At 36.6% G+C, this 23,284-nt stretch overlaps 1 protein-coding gene across 1 annotated transcript in view; it reads right to left on the reverse strand.

Moving 5' to 3' along the window:
• Nucleotides 1-2,869: 2,869 nt before the first annotated feature.
• Nucleotides 2,870-23,284, reverse strand: part of LOC109560039 (transmembrane protease serine 11C-like) — a 48,302-nt gene continuing 27,887 nt past the window's right edge. Inside the window, exons 4-8 of the mRNA XM_019962056.2 lie at nucleotides 19,330-19,368; nucleotides 15,640-15,811; nucleotides 14,189-14,448; nucleotides 12,693-12,835; nucleotides 2,870-3,060 (exon numbers count right to left, since the gene is read on the reverse strand). Coding sequence (XP_019817615.2) covers nucleotides 2,899-3,060; nucleotides 12,693-12,835; nucleotides 14,189-14,448; nucleotides 15,640-15,811; nucleotides 19,330-19,368 — 776 coding nt within the window. The 3' untranslated portion in view covers nucleotides 2,870-2,898. The remainder of the gene's footprint in view (nucleotides 3,061-12,692; nucleotides 12,836-14,188; nucleotides 14,449-15,639; nucleotides 15,812-19,329; nucleotides 19,369-23,284) is intronic.

Here is a 23,284-nt window from a genome sequence, read left to right on the forward strand (position 1 = left end):
CCTATGGACAGAAGATCCTTGTGGGCTATAGTCCATGGGGTCACAAGACAGTCAGACATGACTCAGAGACTAACCACCACCAACAACATTGCATCACCGAGGCCCTGAAGGAGTCTATTCAGTACTATATAAGGATAGATAAGCATATTGGACTTACCTTATGTACCTCGTCAGTTTCTTCTGTGCTAGCTCCTGGGTTTTGAGCAGCTTAGACCAGTTGCTTACCTGGGTTCCGTTTTGGTTGTCACCACGTGCTCAGAAATACTGGCTTCCTTCCTACTTCTAGACCTGGGTGAAATATTATACCACAGGACATGGAATCTACTTCATAAGTGCCTTCCTGAAGGGTCTGGAAATATTTTCTAATGGATTGTTTTGGTTCTGAAATAGACTGCTTTAGAAAAATCAGTGGTAGAAATAGATGAGTTAGAAATCAAGAGAAGTGTGTTTTTTTAGAAAAATGTAACACATGCATTTTTAAACAAAAATATAGTATAGATATACAGTTCATTTTACTTGTTTGGGTAGTTATATTCTATAAAGTTGCCATGAACTCTGAATTAGTGAATACTGAGCCACTGATTCTAGTGAAAATACACTGTTAGGTTTCTGCAAGCCAAAAATATCACTTGCATCACACAGGTTCATTTGTCAACATCCTTATAAAAACAAGCCAAAGTCATCAGTGTTGAACACCTGCTCTTCACATAAGCCTTTTCCTGTATAATATATAGCAGATGTTTTTAAAAAATTCTTTAACATAATATTATAAATCAACTGTACTTCTTTACAAATTCTTCCCCAAATCCCTGATATGCAGAAACTGTCTCACCTGCAAGCTCGACATTTTCCACACTATAACACTATATCACTATATCACAATATCACACTATAACTAGTTTGAAACGTGCAAACTAGTTACCATGAGTTTCTTTGACTTTCAGCTGCACAACAATGCTGTCCGCTATACTTTAAAAAATCAGCCCTTAAGATCGAACTACATCTCTAAAAATGACCCAATTTCATTCCTTTTATGGCTGTCATACAGAGTGAAGTAAGTCAGAAGGAGAAAAACAGATATTGTATATTAATACATGTACATATAATTTAGAAAAATGGTACAGATGAACCTAGTTCCAGGGCAGGAATAGAGACATAGATGTGGAGAGCAGACGTGCGGACACAGCGTGAGAAGGGGAGGGTGGGATGAATTGGGTGATTGCATTTGACATAAATATATGTGTAAAATAGACGGCTGGTGGGAACCTGTGGTATAGCACAGGGAGCTCAGCTCGGTGCTCTGCGATGACCTAGTGGGTGGGATGGAGAGGGTGGGAGTGAAGTCCAAAAGGGATACATGTATATATAAAGGTAATTTACTTTGTTGTACGGCAGAAGCTAGCACAACATTGTAAAGCAATTATACTCCAATAAAAAATACTAATAATTGACCCTTGGCCTAGAACTTCTGATATTTGGGATGCTTGTTAGAAAGAAAGACTCAATCTATCATTTAGCTTCGACTTGAGTTGGTGAAATGGATGAGACATGGGTTTGTCCAGCACTATAGCCATCAACCAGAGGGGGCAATTGACCATCTGAAGTTTGGCTTAGCTGAACTGAGATGTGCTTTGAGTGTAAAATGCACAATGAATTCTGAAGATGGAATAAGAAAAAGCAAATTTAAACTATTTCATTAAGATCTTTTAGACAATGTTTGTGTTGTCAGTGTAAATACCATTTGAAGTTATAACATTTTGCCGATTAAAATTATTTTGATGATTAAAATTTTGACTTGTTTAAAAAAAAATCAGCCCTCATCTCATGAATCCACAATTTTCACCATTGTGCAGCTTTCCTATGGTTTTGTCATATACTATGAGTTTCAGCTTAGCACTCTCTGAAGCAGCCTCACGTACAGATCAGAAAATTTCCTCTTCCCTTTTCTGGATGTGCAAGGTTTTTGATTCATTAACATTGAACTCATGGACACAGGACTATAACTTATGCCTGAGAATGCTCATCTAACATGTACATTTTCTACATAAAGCACGTTACAGCCTTCTTGTGCTTAGGAACACTGGCCAGGACTTCAGCACTACTTTGGCGGGGCGTAGAAATGTTAATTTTTACACATTTATGTCTCAAGATATAGCAGAATATTTTAAGACCAATCAAATAATAAACCTACTGTGTTAACTCATGCAAAAATTTTACGGCAAAAGTTTCATTTTAGAGTACTGTGTTAGGCAGATACTTAGTTACAACTATATCATATAACTGTATAGTAGGGACATCAGAATTTGTCAAGGGATCTATTGACTTGGGATAGTTCATGGGATTATCATGCTATTGTGTGTCACTCAAGGTAAGGAAGCCATCAATAGGGGATTGGCATTAGTACAAAAACTGGAAAGAAAATAAGTAGACAAATTTTCCTGAAAAAAATTTTTATAGGCAGTATTATTGCAACTCGGTAGCTTACAACCCACTGATATGTGGATCTGGAGGAGTCCATGTGATTCAGGAGAAGATTGTTTATATGCAATAGAAGGGAGTTTATTGATAACACCTAATCTGTGACTTCCCAAGGGACCTGGATCTACAAATCAACAGAGAAAATCTCCTTAGTAAACTGCAATCCATATTTACTCAAATAATTTCCTTCAGTCTAGAGAGGGGTGAAAGGAGATTTCTATGTCCTGGTCCATTGCTATCACTAAATATTTGTCAAAATCTAATACATAAAAAGTTTTCATAATTCTAAAATTATACAAATATGTTTAAATTTGAAACATTAAATGTGCATAAAGAGAGGTGATACTAAGTTAAATATGGTTTGGAATTACAAACATATTTAACAAGGGTATAATTTTTGAACTTTAATGTACTTCTGCATTAGAGACCAGTTTTGGACATGATCCAGTCTCTGTAGTGTGTCACTCGAGTGTAGACTCCAGGCTTGTTTGGAAGGGCACACTCATCTCCCCAGCTTACAATACCAGCAAGGAACCAAGTGCCTTTATAATCTTCACCAACCAGAGGTCCACCAGAGTCACCCTAGAGAGAAAAGGATATATATAATGACTATAATTTAAGTATGAATATTGCTTATTTTTTTCTCCTGTAGTAAAGACAGAAGAAACAGAAGGAAAATAGCTAAATATTTCAATATTAAAATGATTCTAGTCAAGAACACTTTTAAATTCTATAATCATTTATTTAAATCAAAGACATCAATATATGTCTTTGGATACAACAATATAATAATAGGAAATACATTTGAAAAATTTCAACTCAATTATTACCCAAAAGAGATAGTTAAGATATTGTTGCTTATACCATCATCAGTATGCTGAGGAATTCTCTGATTATCTCCCTAAACGCTTTTTCACACAGATATTGAAAAAGAAGTAGTTTATATTTACTCCCTAGCAGCACTGGGCTATTGCTCTTCCAATCTTGGGGGAACACCTGGATCTGCTCCACCTTTGAAATGCTATTACCAGCATTATACTTGCAGTTTTTTCACTCCATTCCTTTTCAGTCTACATCTGCTCTTCAACTTCTTGAGAAAGCTAATTTTTGACTCCTCCCTTTTCTCCTAGTGTATTAACTTACCTCCTACTTTCTATCTTTCTTATGTGACCATAGTGCATGATTTATCCATATGACTACTCTGCCAACAAGATTCTTAGCTTCTTACCCTCCTCCCCACCACAATCTGGGCCAACTATACACTGTGAAAGAAAATCTTTCACAAATTTACATCCTTAAACCAACATCTTCTCCCCTGTAGTTAGGGGTCCCTAGACATATTTCATTCTCATTGTTAAGAAAAGCCAGTAAAATCTCTTCTCATTTCATAATTTAAAAAAAGTATTATTTTTTTTCAGTTGTATAAAATACACATAAAATTACCATTTTAACCATTTTAAGTATGCAATTCAATGGCATTAAGTACATTCATATTGTGTGATCATCATCACCACCCATCTCCAGAACTTTTCCATCTTGGACAACTGAAACTCTGTACCCAGCACTGAATGATTACTCCTCATTGTCCCCCTTCTCCAGGTCCTGGCAGTCACCATTCTACTTTCTGTCTCTATGAATCTAACTATTTCAAGTGCCTCACATGAATGGAGTTGTATAGTATTTGTACTTCTGCGACTGGCTTATTTCAGTTAGCATAATGTCTTAAGTTTCATCTATGTTGTAGAGTGTCTCAGAATTTTCGTCTTTTTAGGGCTGAATAATATGTAATGTTATGCATATATCACATTTTGTTTATCAATTTTTCCATCAATGGAAAGTTGTGCTGCTTCAGTCTTTTGGCTCTTGTGAATAACGCTGCTATGAATATAGATGTACAAATATCTGTGTTCCTGCTTTTAATTCTTTTGGGTGAATACTGGGAAATGGAAATGCTGGAATGTATGGTTAATATATTTTTATATGTTTTTGAAAAATTATTACCATGCTGCTTTCCATATAGGCTTACCATTTTATGTTCCCACCAGCAACATACAAGATTCATTTTGGAATTTTTAAAAATTTGATTTTCTCACTTGGAACCTAGTATCTTACTTAGCTTCAAAGTGATGGAATAAGTAGAGAGCAACAGATAGCAATCTCTGTTTCCTGTCCTTGTCCCTTTTGATTTCCCAGCTCACCTACATCAGCCCGCATCTATGTTTACTCTCCTTTTCAGGCAAATGGATGTATTTGGTTCTTTTCAGGGTTAATCCCCTCATCTGTTCTTTGAATCAAAACTTTGTTCTCTCAGTAATTGTTTTGTGTGTTTTTTTCCAATATGTCTTCATTTCCTTCACTGCCTTTTCTCTGTAGGCATATATACTTTTTGGTCTGCCTGTTTTGGTTTGTCTACCTGAAAAAATCACAATATTTCTGGATATTAGAAGCTCTTCTATTGTCCTAATTATCTTCGTTTCATAAAAGGGACTTAACGTAGTAATAGTGTTAATCGGTCAGTCATGTCTGACTCTTTGCAACCTCATACACTGTAGTCTACTAGGCTCCTCTCTCCATGGGATTTCCCAGGCAAAAATACTGGAGTGGGTTGACATTTCCTTCTCCAGGGGATCTTCCTGATCCAGGATTGAACCCGGGTCTCGTGCATTGCAGGCAGATTCTTTACCATCTGAGCCACTGGGAAGCCCAAACTTAATGTAGTAGTCTATACTGAAGTTTCCAGTTTCTCATTCTTTTCTTCACTTCTTTTTTTTTTAAATTGAATTATAGTTAACATATAATATTATGTTATTTTCAGGTGTATAACATAGTGATTTGATCTTTTATATTGAATACATTATGAATTGATCACAATGATAAGTCCAGGTACCGCTGTCACCATGCAAAGTTGTTACAGTGTTATTGACATATTTCTATGTTCTACTTCATTATTTATTTTATAGTTGGAATTTTGTACCCCTTAATTCTCTTCACCTATTTCATCTGTTCCCCTACTCCTTCCCCTCTGGTAGCCACTAGGTTCTTTTCTGTTCCTATAAGTCTGTTTCATTTTGTTTTTCAGATTTCACATATAAGTGAAATTATATAGTAACTGTTATTCTCTCTTGCTTGTTTCACTTAGCACAATACCCTTCAGGTCCATCCATGTTGCTGCAAATGACAAGATTTCATTCTTTTGTATGGCTGAATCATATTCCATTGTGTGTGTGTGTGTGTGTGTGTGTGTGTATATACCACATCTTCTTTATACATTCGCCTATCAATGGACACTTAGGAAGCTTCCATTTAATAAAGTAGTCATATTTTTAATTTTTTGAGGAACTTCCAACTGTTAACATAACAGCTGCACCAATTCACATTCCCATCAACAGTGTACAAGGATTCCCTTTTCTTTGCAATCACCAACACTTGTATCTTCTTTTTGATAATTTCCATTTTAACAGGTATGAGGTGATATCTCATTGTAGTTTTGATTTGCAAATCTCTGATAATTAATGATGTTGGGCATCTTTTCATGTGGCAAGAATAGTATGCAATGGGGGAAAGGCACCCTCTTTAATAAATGGTGCTTGGGCTTTCCTTGTGGCTCAACTGGTAAAGAATCTGCCTGCAGTGTGGATTCTGAATTTGATTCCTGAGTTGGGAAGATACCCTAGAGGAGGGAAAGGCTATTCTGGCCTGGAATTTCACAAAGAATCAGACATGACTGAGTGACTTTCACTTTCATTTCCAGGAAAACTGGACAGTTACATGCAAAAGAATGAAACTGAACCATTGTCTTACACCACATACAAAAATACACTCAAAATGGATTAAAGATTTAAATATAAGACCCAAAATCATAAAACTCCTAGAGGAAAATGTAAGCAGTAATCACTTTTACAGTGGTTTTAGCAATAGCTTTTTGGATGTCTTCTCAGGGAAGAGCAACAAAAGAAAAAATAAATGAGACTATATTAAACTAATACTCTTTTACTCAACTTACTTAATCTTTTACTCAATTGGTAGAAAAATTCAAAATGGTTTTTCTACCAAAGTAGTTTTCCAAACTTTACCAATAAACAATTGTTGAATTTGATAGACACTTTCCAGCAGTTAACTTGATATTATATGTTACTATTAACCATCCCCTTTTTTTCCAATTCCTGGATTTTGGTGAGATCAATTTCTTATGCTTTTCAGTTTTTCTGATCATTCTTATCTCTTACTGTTAGCCCTTTAAAAGCATGTATATCTGAGTTCAGTTACTTAGCTGCTTCTTATTTTATACAGTGAGTTATTGTATCCATGCTCATGAATACAGCTACTGTCCAGATGACAATGACTTTAAGGTATATCTCTATAGCTAGAACTCTTTCCTGAGCTCAAGATTTTTATTTACAATGATATATTGGACATATGTATCTGGATATTCCATAGGCACCTCATATTTTACAAACCCCAAATGGAACTCTTACCCTCCTCAACCTGCCTCTTTATCACACGCACCATCTCTCCAATAGCGCTCAGCTTTCTTTATAGTGCAACTCCCACATCCATACATGACTACTGGAAAAACCATAGCTTTGACTAGACGGACATTTGTTGGCAAAATAATGTCTCTGCTTCTTAATATGCTGTCTAGGTTGGTTGGAACTTTTCTTCCAAGGAGCAAGCGTCTTTTAATTTCATGGCTGCAGTCACCATCTGCAGTGATTTTGGAGCCCAAGAAAAGACAGTCTGTCACTGTTTCCATTGTTTCCCCATCTATTTGCCATAATGTGATGGGACCAGATGCCATGATCTTAGTTTTCTGAATGTTGAGTTTTAAGCCAATTTTTTCAGTCTCCTCTTTTACTTTCATCAAGAGACTCTTTAGTTCTTCTTCACTTTCTGCCTTAAGGGTGGTGTCATCTGCATATCTGAGGTTATTAATATTTCTCCCAGCAATCCTGATTCCAGCTTGTGCTTCCTCCAGCCCAGCGTTTCTTATGATGTACTCCGCATATAAGTTAAATAAACAGGGTGATAATATACAGCCTTGACGTACTCCTTTTCCTATTTCGAACCAGTCTGTTGTTGCATGTCCAGTTCTAACTGTTGTTTCCTGACCTGCATACAGGTTTCTCAAGAGGCAGGTCAGGTGGTCTGGTATTCCCATCTCTTTCAGAATTTTCCACAGTTTATTGTGATCCACTCAGTCAAAGACTTTGGCATAGTCAATAAAGCAGAAATAGATGTTTTTCTGGAACTCTCTTGCTTTTTTGTTCATCCAGTGGATGTTGGCAATTTGATCTCTTGTTCCTCTGCCTTTTCTAAAACCAGCTTGAACATCTGAAAGTTCACGGTTCACATATTGCTGAAGTCTGGCTTTGAGCATTACTTTGCTAGCATGTGGGATGAGTGCAATTGTGCAGTAGTTTGAGCATTCTTTGGCATTGCCTTTCTTTGTGATTGGAATGAAAACTGACCTTTTCCAATCCTGTGGCCACTGCTGAGTTTTCCAAATTTGCTGGCATACTGAGTGCAGCACTTTCACAGCATCATCTTTTAGAATTTGAAATAACTCAATGGGAATTCCATCACTTCCACTAGCTTTGTTCGTAGTGATGCATCCTAAGAGCCACTTGACTTCACATTCCAGAATATCTGGCTCTAGGTGAATGATCACACCATCGTGATTATCTGGGCTGTGAAGATCTTTTTTGTATAGTTCTTCTGTGTATTCTTGCCACCTCTTCTTAATATCTTCTGCTTCTGTTAGGTCCATACCATTTCTGTCCTTTTTTGTGTCCATCTTTCCATGAAATGTTCCCTTGGTATCTCTAATTTTCTTGAAGAGATCTCTAGTTTTTCCCACTCTATTGTTTTCCTCTATTTCTTTGCATTGATGATTGAGAAAGGCTTTCTTATCTCTTCTTGCTATTCTTTGGAACTCTGCATTCAAATGGGTATATCTTTCCTTTTCTCCATTGCCTTTCACTTCTCTTGTTTTCACAGCTATTTGTAAGGCCTTCTCAGACAACCATTTTGCCTTTTTGCATTTCTTTTTTGGCAGATGATCTTGATCCTTGTTTTCTGTACAATGTCACGAACCTTCATCCATAGTTCTTCAGGCACTCTGTGTATCAGATGTAATCCCTTGAATCTATTTGTCACTTCCACCGTATAATTGTAAGGGATTTGATTTAGGTCATAACTGAATAGTCTAGTGGTTTTCCCTCCTTTCCTCAATTTAAGTCTGAATTTGACAATAAGACGTTCATGATCTGAGCCACAGTTAGCTCCTGGTCTTGTTTTTGCTGACTGTATAGAGCTTCTCCATTTTTGGCTGCAAAGAATATAATCAATCTGATATCGGTATTGACCACCTGGCAATGTCCATGTTTGTAGAGTCTTCTCTTGTGTTGCTGAAAGAGGGTGTTTGCTATGACCAGTTCATTCTCTTAGCAATACTCTATTAGCCTTTGCCCTGCTTCATTCCGTATTCTAAGGCCAAATTTGCCTGTTACTCCAGGTGTTTCTTGACTTCCTACTTTTGCATTCCAGTCCCCTATAATGAAAAGGACATCTTTTTTGGGTGTTAGTTCTAAAAGGTCTTGTAGGCAAACCATTAAAAGAATGCAAACCACTTCAGTACTTGCCTTGAGAACCCCATGAACAGTGGATCATATATAAAAGCAAGTAAGGCAAATAGATTTCTTTGTGTTTGGAGATTAAGATGGGTGTGGGGGAATCAAAAGATGATGAAATCATTGATAGTGCTGTCAGTGGAGTGGCTGAAACAATAAAACATGGATTCTAGGGTGCACAAATTTAGAAGAGAGTCATGGGGTAGAGGGTGATAGACTGGGATAAAGTTGAGAGAAACAGAATTTAAGTTTGTAATGATGTTGAAGAGTAAGTTTAATGAGACAGTTGGGAAGATGGGAATAAGTAATAAGAAATGATAATTATGTATTACAAGTTCTTGTTTGCATGAAATCTAGCTCCTACAGTGCAAGAATAATGAGTGAATTGAATGAGTAGGATAAGAATCCTTCTGGATTTATCACTGATTCTGCCTGCCTAGATAACTACAATAGTATTTTTGTCGGTTCTAGGACTATTGCTTATAAACAGCATCAGAAGTATTTGAAGCATATCAATAACCTCAGATATGCAGATGACACCACCCTTATGGCAGAAAGTGAAGAGGAACTAAAAAGCCTCTTGATGAGAGTGAAAGAGGAGAGTGAAAAAGTTGGCTTAAAGCTCAACATCCAGAAAACGAAGATCATGGCATCTGGTCCCATCACTTCCTGGGAAATAGATGGAGAAATAGTGGAAACAGTATCAGACTTTATTTTTGGGGGCTCCAAAATCACTGCAGATGGTGATTGCAGCCATGAAATTAAAAGACGCTTACTCCTTGGAAGAAAATTTATGACCAACCTAGATAGCATATTGAAAAGCAGAGACATTACTTTGCCGACAAAGGTCCATCTAGTCAAGGCTATGGTTTTTCCTGCGGTCATGTATGGATGTGAGAGTTGGACTGTGAAGAAAGCTGAGCGCCAAAGAATTGATGCTTTTGAACTGTGGTCTTAGACAGAGTGCCTGATGAACTATGGAATGAGTTCATGACATTGTACAGGAGACAGGGATCAAGACCATTCCCATAGAAAAGAAATGCAAAAAAGCAAAATGGCTGTCTGGGGAGGCCTTACAAATAGCTGTGAAAAGAAGAGAAAGTGAAAAGCAAAGGAGAAAAGGAAAGATATAAACATCTGAATGCAGAGTTCCAAAGAAAAGCAAGAAGAGATAAGAAAGCCTTCCTCAGTGCAAAGAAATAGAGGAAAACAGCAGAATGGGAAAGACTAGAGATCTCTTCAAGAAAATTAGAGATACCAAGGGAACATTTCATGCAAAGATGAGCTCGATAAAGGACAGAAATGGTATGGACCTAACAGAAGCAGAAGATATTAAGAAGAGATGGCAAGAATACACAGAAGAACTGTACAAAAAAGATCTTCACGACCCAGATAATCACGATGGTGTGATCACTGACCTAGAGCCAGACATCCTGGAATGTGAAGTCAAGTGGGCCTTAGAAAGCATCACTACGAACAAAGCTAGTGGAGGTAATGGAATTCCAGTTGAGCTATTGCAAATCCTGAAAGATGATGCTGTGAAAGTGCTGCGCTCAATATGCCAGCAAATTTGGAAAACTCAGCAGTGGCCACAGGATTGGAAAAGGTCAGTTTTCATTCCAATCCCAAAGAAAGGCAATGCCAAAGAATGTTCAAACTACCGCACAACTGCACTCATCTCACACGCTAGTAAAGTAATACTCAAAATTCTCCAAGCCAGGCTTCAGCAATATGTGAACCATGAACTTCCTGATGTTCAAGCTGGTTTTAGAAAAGGCAGAGGAACCAGAGATCAAATTCCCAACATCCGCTGGATCATGGAAAAAGCAAGAGAGTTCCAGAAAAACATCTATTTCTGCTTTATTGACTATGCCAAAGCCTTTGACTGTGTGGATCCCAATAAACTGTGGAAAATTCTGAAAGAGATGGGAGTACCAGACCACCTGACCTGCCTCTTGAGAAATTTGTATGCAGGTCAGCAAGCAACAGTTAGAACTGGACATGGAACAACCGACTGGTTCCAAATAGAAAAAGGAGTATGTCAAGGCTGTATATTGTCACCCTGTTTATTTAACTTCTATGCAGAGTCCATCATGAGAAACGCTGGACTGGAAGAAACACAAGCTGGAATCAAGATTGCCGGGAGAAATATCAATAACCTCAGATATGCAGATGACACCACCCTTAAGGCAGAAAGTGAAGAGGAACTCAAAAGCCTCTTGATGAAAGTGAAAGTGGAGAGTGAAAAAGTTGGCTTAAAGCTCAACATTCAGAAAACAAAGATCGTGGCATCCGGTCCCATCACTTCATGGGAAATAGATGGGGAAACAGTGGAAACAGTGTCAGACTTTATTTTTCTGGGCTCCAAAATCACTACAGATGGTGACTGCAGCCATGAAATTAAAAGACACTTACTCCTTGGAAAGAAAGTTATGACCAACCTAGATAGCATATTGAAAAGCAGAGACATTACTTTGCCAACAAAGGTCCATCTAGTCAAGGCTATGGTTTTTCCTGCGGTCATGTATGGATGTGAGAGTTGGACTGAAGAAAGCTGAGCACCAAAGAATTGATGCTTTTGAACTGTGGTGTTGGAGAAGACTCTTGAGAGTCCCTTGGACTGCAGGGAGATCCAACCAGTCCATTCTGAAGGAGATCAGCCCTGGGATTTCTTTGGAAGGAATGATGCTAAAGCTGAAACTCCAGTACTTTGGCCACCTCATGTGAAGAGTTGACTCATTGGAAAAGACTCTGATGCTGGGAGGATTTGGGGGCAGGAGGAAAAGGGCAGGACAGAGGATGAGATGGCTGGATGGGATCACTGACTTGATGGACGTGAGTTTGAGTGAACTCTGGGAGATGGTGATGGACAGGGAGGCCTGGTGTGTTGTGATTCATGGGGTCGCAAAGAGTCAGACATGACTGAGCGACTGAACTGAACTGAACTGAAGCATATGGAAAGGAAACTTGGTGTGGCATTCAAATTAGAGTTGGTGGAGTCTAATTTCTTGAACTTATTCTCAGTTTTATCATTGAATACCTGTGTTAGTTTAGACATTACTTGAACTACTTGTCCCAGTCTCTTCATTTGAGAAGTCGGGTTTATAATAGTATAAGCATACATCACAAGATTGTTATAGCCCAACTAAATTATTTTTAAAGAGCTTAAAACAGTGCCTAGCTCATGAAGATGCTATATAAATGTTAAATAAATCAAATATTTAAGGTGTTGGAGCCACCCTAAATCAAAAAAGCTCCACAATCCTTAGTCCTGTTGTCAGACCCAGTTGTGTTTCCCAGTGAAAGAGGACCAGTTGAAATAAAGTTACCAATATTCAGTTGCATCTCTTCATTGTTTATTTGAAATTGATTCTCATCCCCTTTCAGTAAGGGTGATTTAGCCCGTTAATACTTTAGTGAGACCTATCATTATATATAAGAAATATAATTTTAATCAGCTACTTTGGCTATAATACGTACTTCAGTCTTTAAAGATTATCAGTCTTTTGAGACCATTGAACAGATTAATTGGAAATTAAAAATCATACAAAAAAATCCGTTTGAAAATAGAATAAGCAGATTTACCTGGCAGGCATCGACACTTCCTTCCAGAAACCCAGCGCACAACATCCCGGGTGTGATTGCACCGTCATATACCACTTTCCTGTTGCAGATCTTGCTATCTATAATCTTCACTAATCCCTTTTGGAGTATATTAGGACTTGTTCCTAGGGAAAAAATTATATAACTTTTTCTAAAGTCAATATTAATCTCCCTGGCTAGGTTATTAGTGGAGAAGGCAATGGCAACCCACTCCTGTACTCTTGATGGAAAATGCCATGAACGGAGGAGTCTGGTAGGCTGCAGTCCATGGGGTCTGAAGAGTCAGACACAACTGAGCGACTTCACTTTCACTTTTCACTTTCATGCATTGGAGAAGGACATGGCAACCCACTCCAGTGTTCTTGCCTGGAGAATCCCAGGGACGGCAGAGCCTGGTGGGCTGCTGTCTATGGGGTCGCACAGAGTTGGACACGACTGAAGCGACTTAGTAGTAGTAGTAGTAGGTTATTAGTATCTAACACTGTGTATAAGTTCAAAATCAATGTAAAACATATGTTTTATTTAAATTTGTATTTGTGTGCTTTCTTATTTACAAGGAAATAATGTTATGAACACACCCAGCTACTGTTAAAAATGACCATATTTAGAAATACTAAGTGTGTCCATCCATGTTGATGGAATTTTTTTACTTTTGAATTGTTTTGGGAGTTTATATTTATTACACATATACTTTAGAAAACAAAATGAAAAACTCATATTCCGGAAATATACATTTTATGATCATTTTTAGATTTTCTGCTGTTTGTTACTATAATCCTATCTTGGAATTTGGGGTTTATTTTTTCTGCTTTTAAATGCATTTATGAACACAAACACAACATGCTTACATTATTAGGGTCATGTAAATGCACACGTTTAAATGGTCTTCGTTCAAGTATTGCTTTGTCACAGAAGTTCATTCATTTTACCCCATCAAAAATGTCCAATCTTCTGTGGTGCTTACTTTTTCTATGGTACTTACCTACAGAAAATGTGCTGTGTAATCTTATTTATTATATCTCATGATTACTGTCTGTCTTCCTTTACCAAGAATGTGAGCTTTGTAAGGGCAGAAAATATTTGCATATTTTAGTTACTAATATATCTAAACGACCTAGGACAGTACTTGGAATAAAGGTTGTGATCAAAATAAACGTTTATTGAATGAGTAAATCAATCAATGAAATGGAGGTGAATGAATTGCTTATTCAAGTAATAAGCAAATGAATTGCTTATTCAAGTAATAAGCAATTCATTCAAATATTACATTTCTGTAAAAACTGCCATTGTTAAGGGAAGTGAAGTTACATAAAAAAATGCTACGAAATTATAGTTTGTATATGAATGTCATTGAAGTTGGTTTTCATCTCCTTTAAAATGACCTAGAGAGAGTACTTCTCAGGTTTAGCTGTGATTCTGAGTATCTTTTTAAACTCCTAAAACCCGAACCATATAATGATAGAAGTTTAGGAACTCACCATCAGTCTTTAATGTTCCCCATCCAGTGACCACCACATCAGAATTGGATGGGAATGCATAAGAAGTTTCTGGAAGACATGCTCTTCGGATATTGCTTGTATACAGTACTGGTGAGGACAGACGCACTACAGCGATGTCATTCTTGTGTGAGGGGTAGTGGTAGTTTTCATGAATTATAATATCCTTGACACTTCGCTGTATTTGTGGATCACTTAAAAGGAGCCCGAAACTAACATTCCATTGTTTGGGATCCCTGGCCCTAAAGAAAATAGATTTATTTATTAAAAGTCCTATATATTGGAGTTGTAGGAATTAATATCTTATACTTGCAAAAGAGATAAATTTTGAATTCCATAGTGCATATAAGTATACAAAAGCAAAGCTGTACGTAAGAAAAAAAGTTAAAATAATGATAGCATGAATAAATTTTGAATAAGTCAATAAGCTCTATTTTAAAAGGTAACTCATAGAAACTACATTTTATTATTATTATTTTTTGTACAGAAAAGACTCAAGAGGATTTAGAAAGATAAATATAACAACACAAGATAAATAAGATTTTATAAATAGTGTGCAAGGATATGAGATAGAGTAAACTTATGGAAATTAAGGATATAGTCAAAATTCTGTTTTATAATCATTAAAAACTATAAATAGAAAGATATTTCTGATTTTTACTATTACTTGTTAATCAAGGGTTGTATTCAACACATTAAGCACGGAATAGTGCTGCTGGAACACTTTAAAACTCTCAAGTTTGAGAGGAATTTTTGTTTGTATATAAAACCAGTAAGTGTTATATAAAGTCAACAGAAATTGGTGAAACGAACCATCAAACAAAAGGGTAAAAAACTTTTAGGTATAAAAGAGCAAACTCTTGGTATAATAATATATCCTTTAAAGAAATAATCATTTCAAACAGAGATATATATGGAAGGTTGCAGGAGGGACTAAAATACTTATAATTAAGTAAATTAGACCTAATGTAATAGATGAGAAAGAAACAGATCTGCATTCGATTTGGGCTTTATAGTTTCCTTATGAAATTGAATTAAGTAGATTCATCTTAGTGACTTTCAGCTGAGAGCTATTTTGTCTTCCAAGAGACATTTGCTAATGTCTGGAGAGGTTTTTGGTTGTCAGTCTTGAGGGGATGCTACTGACATTTGGTGTCTAGAGGTCAGGGATGCTCCTAAACATTCTGTAATGCACAGGATAGCCCCCCCCAACAAAGAATTATTTGGTCCAAAATGTGCCACTGTTGATAAAATCTCTCAGTCTGAATATATCTTTTTTTAAAAAAACTGATAGTTCATTGAGTAATTTTGAGCTATACCTCACAATACTGGACAGTTGGAAGCATAGTCATATGGCTGTATTCTTGAAAGATACCTATCAGACTTTTAGGTACTTGAGTGAATTTGAGAACTTTATGTGGTCCAGAGCTTACTTTAGGAAACAGTGAGCAGCAGTGACAAGCCAGCTGTTACTAATCAGAGTGGCTCCACATCGGTGGACATTTTTCTGTTGAAGACTAGCTTGCCAGGGCCATTCTCCTTCCTCAGCATCCATGCCCCCGGCTATCTTGTTGCCAGAGCGAGTAATTTTGCGATGTCCACAACCTGCTCCAAAATGGAGTCATTAGCACATAACGATATTGAGACCACTTATGCATGCATTCTTAAACAATCTACCTTTCTATAAATAAGTCACTATTAACTTTTAATTGAGAAAAAACACAGTCTTGGAGACGTTAATACTAATTTACTGATGTCATGAGATTTCCTGAAAATTCATTCAATATAGATGGACATCCTTCTCCCCCATCCTCATCCCCTTTGCGTGTGTGTTTGTCCTTGCTATGACCTCCTGAAAGAGGTAGGTGGAATTAAATGTTTAAATTTGGAATAATTGTAAAACAAATTACAAAGTTGCATGGAAAAATGTGTGCTTTTAAAATTGTGAACAGTTGTTTAAAGCAATGATTGCTAGGAAGCATTTATAAGAAAATGTGAATGAATATGAATGTGAATGAGATACTCACGAGAGCCAGAGTAGAGAGAAATGTGTTTTACTTGGATAAAAGGAATAATACATGAAGAGAACTAACCCTTGCCCCAAAGTTTTCAGTACTTTTCAGTAACAAGACTATGCTTTAGTATCAATTTAGGTCCAGAGAAATTGCTAGACTCTTAAGTCTTTAAAGCAAATCTGCAGTAATAGTACAACTTCACTATTATCCTACCCGTCTGACCCTCTCTCTGATTCTCTTATCTTGTCTTACTAAAGCACTGAGCTTGTCCCTTAGCAATTTATGGTACCTTTTGCTAGAGATTCTCAGTCTCATTAACAAATATTTCTAGAGTGTAAGAACCATATCTTTAAAAATAATATCTATATATGAAAGTGAAAATGAAATATATATATATATATGAAAGTGAGATATATATATATATCTCCAGAACCTAATGGAGAGAACTCATCACATAAAAGAAGCTGAAACAATTTCTCAAATGTTTGTGGAAATGAAGTCTATATAGTGTAATTCATGAGACATCTTAAGATAAAAATATTTGACTACAAAACTCTTTTATGTATAAGGTTTGTTCATAAGAATTTGGAGAGTAAATAAAACTTGCTAAAATCAATGCAGTGGTCTTAGATTAAAGTAGTGGTTTCAATTGGTGTCAGTTTTACATGCCACCTCCCATTCCCAGAAGTAATTTGTAATATCTGGAAACATTTTTGGTTGTTATAACTGGAAGGAGGCCAGTGTTTGGCTACTGCTATGTAGTGGGTAGAGGCCAGGAATGCTGCTAAAAATCCTGTAATGCATGGGACTGTCCTTGAAACAAAAGATTTTCTAGCCCAAAATGTTAGTAGTTAAGATTGAAAAACTCTTAATTAGATAAAGGTATTTGTATCAAGAGTGGGAATATTTAAATTTATTGAAAAGGTTAGATGGTCAACTGCTTCATAGAGATGTTATACATTATATTGACAAGATGTATCTTGAGATATTCTTTCCTGAGTGTGGAAAGGATTAGAAACACACAAGAGGCACATGTAGACTTTTAAAAGGCCTTCACTAGCCTCTTGAAATCTTTAAGTTTATGTATTGCTTCTGATTCTAGATTGTTCTCTTTGATGAGACGCAAACTTCAGGTTGTGAAGGCATCCTCTTCACAAGCATCACTGAGTTGAAGCAGGGCCTTTGTGGTTGTTATTTTTGAATGAGAGAACCCTCACATTGACTCACTGAGTATGACTCCTTTTTCTTTCCCTCTTTCTTTCCACTCCCTTACCATGGACGCTACTGAGGATAAAGCAAATAACACAGAACCTAAAACTACAAGGGTTCCTCCGGATCCTCCCTTCTGTTTGAACAACTCCTAAAGGAAGTTGGCTTTTACTCAACTTCTTTCAGAGGAATGTAAAAACAAAGATGCTCTCTGGGCTACTAGAACCTCCCCTCGGTGACTCTACTTCGCTGTTTCTGCTCTTACTCAGAATTTTAATCTAATTTACATCCATGCACCAATTTTCATTCCAAGATTTTACTTATTCATGATAATTGCTTCTGTTAAGCTTTTGGATGCCACCGCTGCAGGATTACCTTGTTACTGTCTTTGCACAATCTTACTTGGCACCTCAGAGCTTTTCTTCTGTCAAAAGAAGTCTTATGACAAATTTCAAGGATTTAAGGAATACAATAAAGGCTCTCTGTGTGATAGTTTCAGAAACATCAAGTAATCTACCAAGCTCTAACAGCCTCTCTATCATCACTTTTTTACTACACTTAAGTTTTTTTTTTTTTATTGAAGTATAGTTGATTTGCAATGCTGTGTTAATTTTTGCTATACAGCACAGTGACTCAGTTATACATATACATATATTCTTTTTCCATTATGGTTGATCATATGATATTGAATATAGTTCCCTGTGCTATACAGTAAGATACTGGTGTTTATCCTATTACTGCACTTTAATATGTCACTTTATGTCACATGCCGCTGTATTCTCTTTTCAATCCCGTTTGATTTTTCTTGCTTCTCCCTTCTCCCCTTTTACTTAAAGTAGAGTTAAAATCTCAGACAAACCAAGTCAGATTCGGATATTGATATAGGTGGTTGTTTAATGTTCTAGTTGGGGGGATGCACAAATTGGCTGATCTCTTTCTTATCACTGCTTTTATTCCTATGTTGATTACTTCTCTCTACCAACCTGACAGAGTCTTAATTTTGGATTTTGGTCATATCAGTACTGAAGTTTCTTATAGGAATAAATGAGCTTAAAATGTCTTATTAGTTGCTAAATGATTGTTTCATCAAAATATATCACAGAGGAAAGCAATCTAATACAGATTTGTGTTAAATATTACCCAGGTTGCTCAGGAATAACCAAGCTGTGACTGAAGGATAGCCATTGGGGTTGGTGTCACCTCGCTCTGGAGGGCGATTCCTCTAATCCAGCTGTTCCAGTCAACCTCAGGTAAGAGGAGTGCTTCTCTCTGACAGTGTGCTCCAGGTTCTAGTAACCTTGGGGATCACATTTCTTAAAGCATCTAGCAGAAGGCCTTGGCCAGCAAGGAGCTGCCTATATGTAAGGCAGATAGCTTCTCAGCACACTAATGGGCTTGGCTTCTAGGATCAGAATTCCACAGAGAGCTCTTAGGCCTGAAGTTTTCATTGGCAGAGTAGAAAATGCAAATAGCTGACATCTTTTGAGTGCTCACTGGGAGCGTGTACTCTTTTCAAGTCCTTACTTGTACCTCCATTTATCATCACAATACCGTGGAACTGAAGGTCTGAGAAGTTAAGTAACCCGTGTAAATTTATCCAGTTAGTAACTGGCAGACCTGGGGCTCAAAACTAATGTGTAGCTACGTTTAGATTCTGAGTTTTTAATTATCACTGCTTAGATCCCCCCTGCCATTATGGCATGAGATAATGTGTTCCTCATTTTAAGTCCATGGTATCAGTCAATGTAAGACCATCTACAATCACCTTCATACAGTTTTTAAAAGAAGGCTTCCCATTGCCCCTTTGTGCATACCACATTAACTCTCAAGTAAAACTTCTTTTTTTTTTTCCGCATCTAAGAAATTTTTTTACTAGAACATAACTATTAATGAACTTACATGTATGGAGAAAATTTTCTGCCATTGGCATTGCAATATCTAAATGTCAAGGGAGAAGAAAATGGACATAGTTAGATTTATGAACACATTTAAAAAATATTAATATTAACTATTTTGTTTTAGAGAACACATTCTATAGGCATAATAATTTTAGTCAGTCTTGACTATGTAATTTCTATGTTCATAGGTTAGCATAGAGAGTAATAAAATCTTAGTATTTATTATTCTGTTTCTAAAAAGATTCTCAAGTTCCCCATTACAAGTTATTTGAGAAAGAAGTCTGGGTCCTCAAAAATACTAAAATATGTGAAAGATGGTGATTTTTCACCACATCTTGAATACGAATCATTAAATACTAAATGCATTTAACCCCTTTTTTTGGGGGTGCCACTTTGAATGCTCTTGGCCCAATTATCCTGGCCACAGTATGGTTACCAGTTGCACGCAGATTTGGATCTGCTCATCTCAGGAGTAACAGATGACTTTCTCAAGTCAGTACCTAGGACTTTTCAGTTTCTGCTAGAAGGAAACCACTGGACATTCCCAGATGGACAATAAGAGATAGGGGCAGTAACTCTGTTAGAGCCAGGATAGGATGAGAGCTGATGCAAAAATGTTTCCCCTGTTAGTCACAGGGGAAATAAAATTCAAAACGTCCAGTGAGATGAAGCCAGGGTTGCTGCTAGTAATGGTCAACTTCTTCTCCCCATTTTACTCTTTCTATCCTTTATTCTTTCTCAGATCAATTACTGCATATAAGTCTCTGTCTCAGGCTCTGCTTTTTGAGAAAGCAGGCTATGACACTAAAACAACTATATAACAGAAAAAATAATGCTTGTAACCATGAAAGAGTGATATGTTGTTACATTTAATGAATTTTTTGGTGTTACATGCATTTTGCTGTATTTTGCTCATTTAGAAATCAATATATTTTGTATAGTAAGTTTCCATTATTCAGAACAATCAGTTAAGTGTGCCATTCCACTTCTCATTCATTTTGGATAAAAATATATTTTAATAATCATTTCTTACTCATTCCTAGATATCTAGGGAATATTCTAGAGTAAGATTTACTCCAGATAATTTTGCTATGCCTCTCCAATTCCTGCAGAATTGCAAACCTGTTTAATTCATGTGCAAACTGTGTGAGGAGAGGGTGAGTAAATGAATGACAATTATGTCCCAAGTTTCAGATCAGAGAACTGTAAACCTATAAGGCATTTCTTCTTAGGAGTTGCTCTTCAAAAAAAAATCACCAGGTGTTCTATGAGTTAAATAGTATAAGTGCCAATGTAGGTTTATTTTTTATTGTGCTCTTGATTTCTATAAACCCAGAGGGAGTATCCAGTTATATATGCCAATGACAATTACACTCTTATATTAGGTTGCACAACGAATCAGGGAGACAAAAGCATTCTTTACCAGAAAGTCAACCTGCCTGAACAAAAAGGCAGGAGCAATTCAGCAGTTAGATGGACTATGAGTAAGTATGAGCCGCACCTACTTAAACAGATGGCATATTTCCATCTAATCCTTTATGACTGCTTTCCAGAAACTAATTTTTACTCAACATTATACTTGTGCAGTTTGATTTTGAGCTTTATGTGATTGGTAAAATATATCAAACTGTATTAATATTTTGGGAAATAATTTTCCAATTCAATTGGAAAAATGTTAATTCCTATATCTTAAGAATTAATTGTTTAGAAATCCTAATTTACTGGCAGACTTTCTTCTTTCTTTGAAGTTTTCTTTATTGATGTATGACTTTCTAAAAAGAAGAAATGTCTTTAAATTAGAACTTACTTTTAATAGCTGTATTATTTTAGAGCTTAAAATAACAAGTATATCTTGGGAAGGTGGAAGACAGGATGATGAATGGGGAAATGACTGAAGTCATCACTGTTTTTGACTGAGTCATTGCTATGGCTGTTTGTGTTTCTATCCTAACCCCGTGAGCCCCTGGCTCACACTTGAGGGCTGGGACTCTTATGGATTTACCTCTGAATCAGGGAGTCAGTGCTGTAACCTAAGATAATCTGTTTACAATGTACCACATAAAGGAAGTGACAAAAACAATGGCATTGCCCTTGCTAAGGAGGAGATTCCAGCAAAGAATAATATGAAAAAGCAGTTTTAAAAAGCAGCTCAGCTAATTTTAGCATTGGTCTTCTCCAGTGGGCCAGGAATCAAAGGAGAGACATGGACCCTGTCCTCGATGAACTTGGAGTGCTGTGGAAGAGATGTACAATTAAATAGATAACATTATGTGATAAGTACTATGTTAGATGTGTGCATAGAAAATTGGATACATCTAGCATAGAGGGATGATGGGGAGAATGGGAACAGTTGATACCATTCTTTTGGGGAGGAGTCAAAGAATTAATTTTACTGGAGCAAAATAGGCATAATTCACTTACTACTGAAAATTAGATTAGGATCTCCTGGAGATGGGAATGGCTACCCACTCCAGTATTCTTGCCTGGAGAATTCCATGGACAGAGGAGCCCGGTGGGCTACAGTCCATGGATCACAAAGAGTCGGACATGACTGAACAACTAACACTTTTACTTTTTCACTCTCATAAGTGCTCTCTAAATGGACTTTTGGATCTGTAGTGTTGCAAATCCATGACTATTATTTCATATTTGGTGTCTTTTTCAGATTAGGAAGTAAGAAATGCAACTTTGGATGCACTGGTAAGAATGAGGACTCTAAAAGTCTGCTATCCAGTGGATAGTTTATTTCTTAAGAAAGAAGTCTGAAGCATAATAATAATGAAAACTGAGCTATATGGTTCCAATAAGGAAGAATTTTACAGTAGCAGTGGATACATTTATAATATAAATTTTACATATACCATGGGCTTTAACTCCACTGAGGTGAATTTATTGGGCTTTCCTGGTGGCTCAGACAGTGAAGAATCCACCTGCAATGCGGGAGACCTGGGTTTGATCCCTGGGTTGGGAAGATCCCCTGGAGGAGGGCATGGCAACCCACCATTTTTGCCCAGGAGAGAATCCCCATGGACAGAGGAGCCTGTGGGCTGCAGTCCATGGAGTTGCAAAGAGTCATACATGACTGAGTGACTAAGCAGGAATGCAGGTAAAGTTATAACTTTACATGAATCCAATGTTAAATTAATAGATTAACCCTACTTTTCAGATAGTTTTCCTAGGGTTACAGCAGTAAAAATATCAGCTGAATTATCTTACAAATTCCTGATAATTCAGGAGATCAGCTGAATTATCTTACAAAGTGTGTTTTATGAGCTATTTTAAAATATTCATGTAGTAAATTTCTGAAAACCTTTAAACATACAGAGACATACTGAGCAAGATACTGTTACAAATAAAATTGTTTTCTGACAGAGAAATGATCATCTCCTACCAGGTAAGTTTATTCACAACGTATTCACCAAAAAAGCTACTCTGGAGCATTATATGACTGATCTACATTGAAAGGCAAAGGAACAGAGCATGGACCTGGATTGCGGTTGAACAAAATCTGAATCCCCCATTCACTCACTGCAGGTTTTGAATAGTCATTTGGCTGCATATTTAGCCTCAATAAATCCTTTTCTTTATGTTTCTAATAGACTGAAAATTATCTCTGTGGTTTGATATTATATATCATTTGTAATACTATCAAAGTGATTCACAAAGTTATTCACAGTACAGATCTTTAATATGTTTGCCATTCTGACTCTGAAGATAAAATTTTAAAATATTTTATTTATATTTAAATACTTATTTAAAAATCAATTAAATAACCAGATGTATACACAGGCGGTAGCTTGAAAGGTAGAACTATTCACTGAAGGAAATATGAAAGATAAGAAGCATCTATTTTTATTTGGATAATACAAATGCTTCTCCAATGACTTTGTTGGCTTTGTTTTGGAAGCAGTATAAAAGATTGCCATAATGAAGAGAGGACAGTACATGTACTGAGA

This window comes from Bos indicus, chromosome 6 (genome assembly GCF_029378745.1).
Source record: "Bos indicus isolate NIAB-ARS_2022 breed Sahiwal x Tharparkar chromosome 6, NIAB-ARS_B.indTharparkar_mat_pri_1.0, whole genome shotgun sequence".
NCBI lineage: Eukaryota > Metazoa > Chordata > Mammalia > Artiodactyla > Bovidae > Bos > Bos indicus.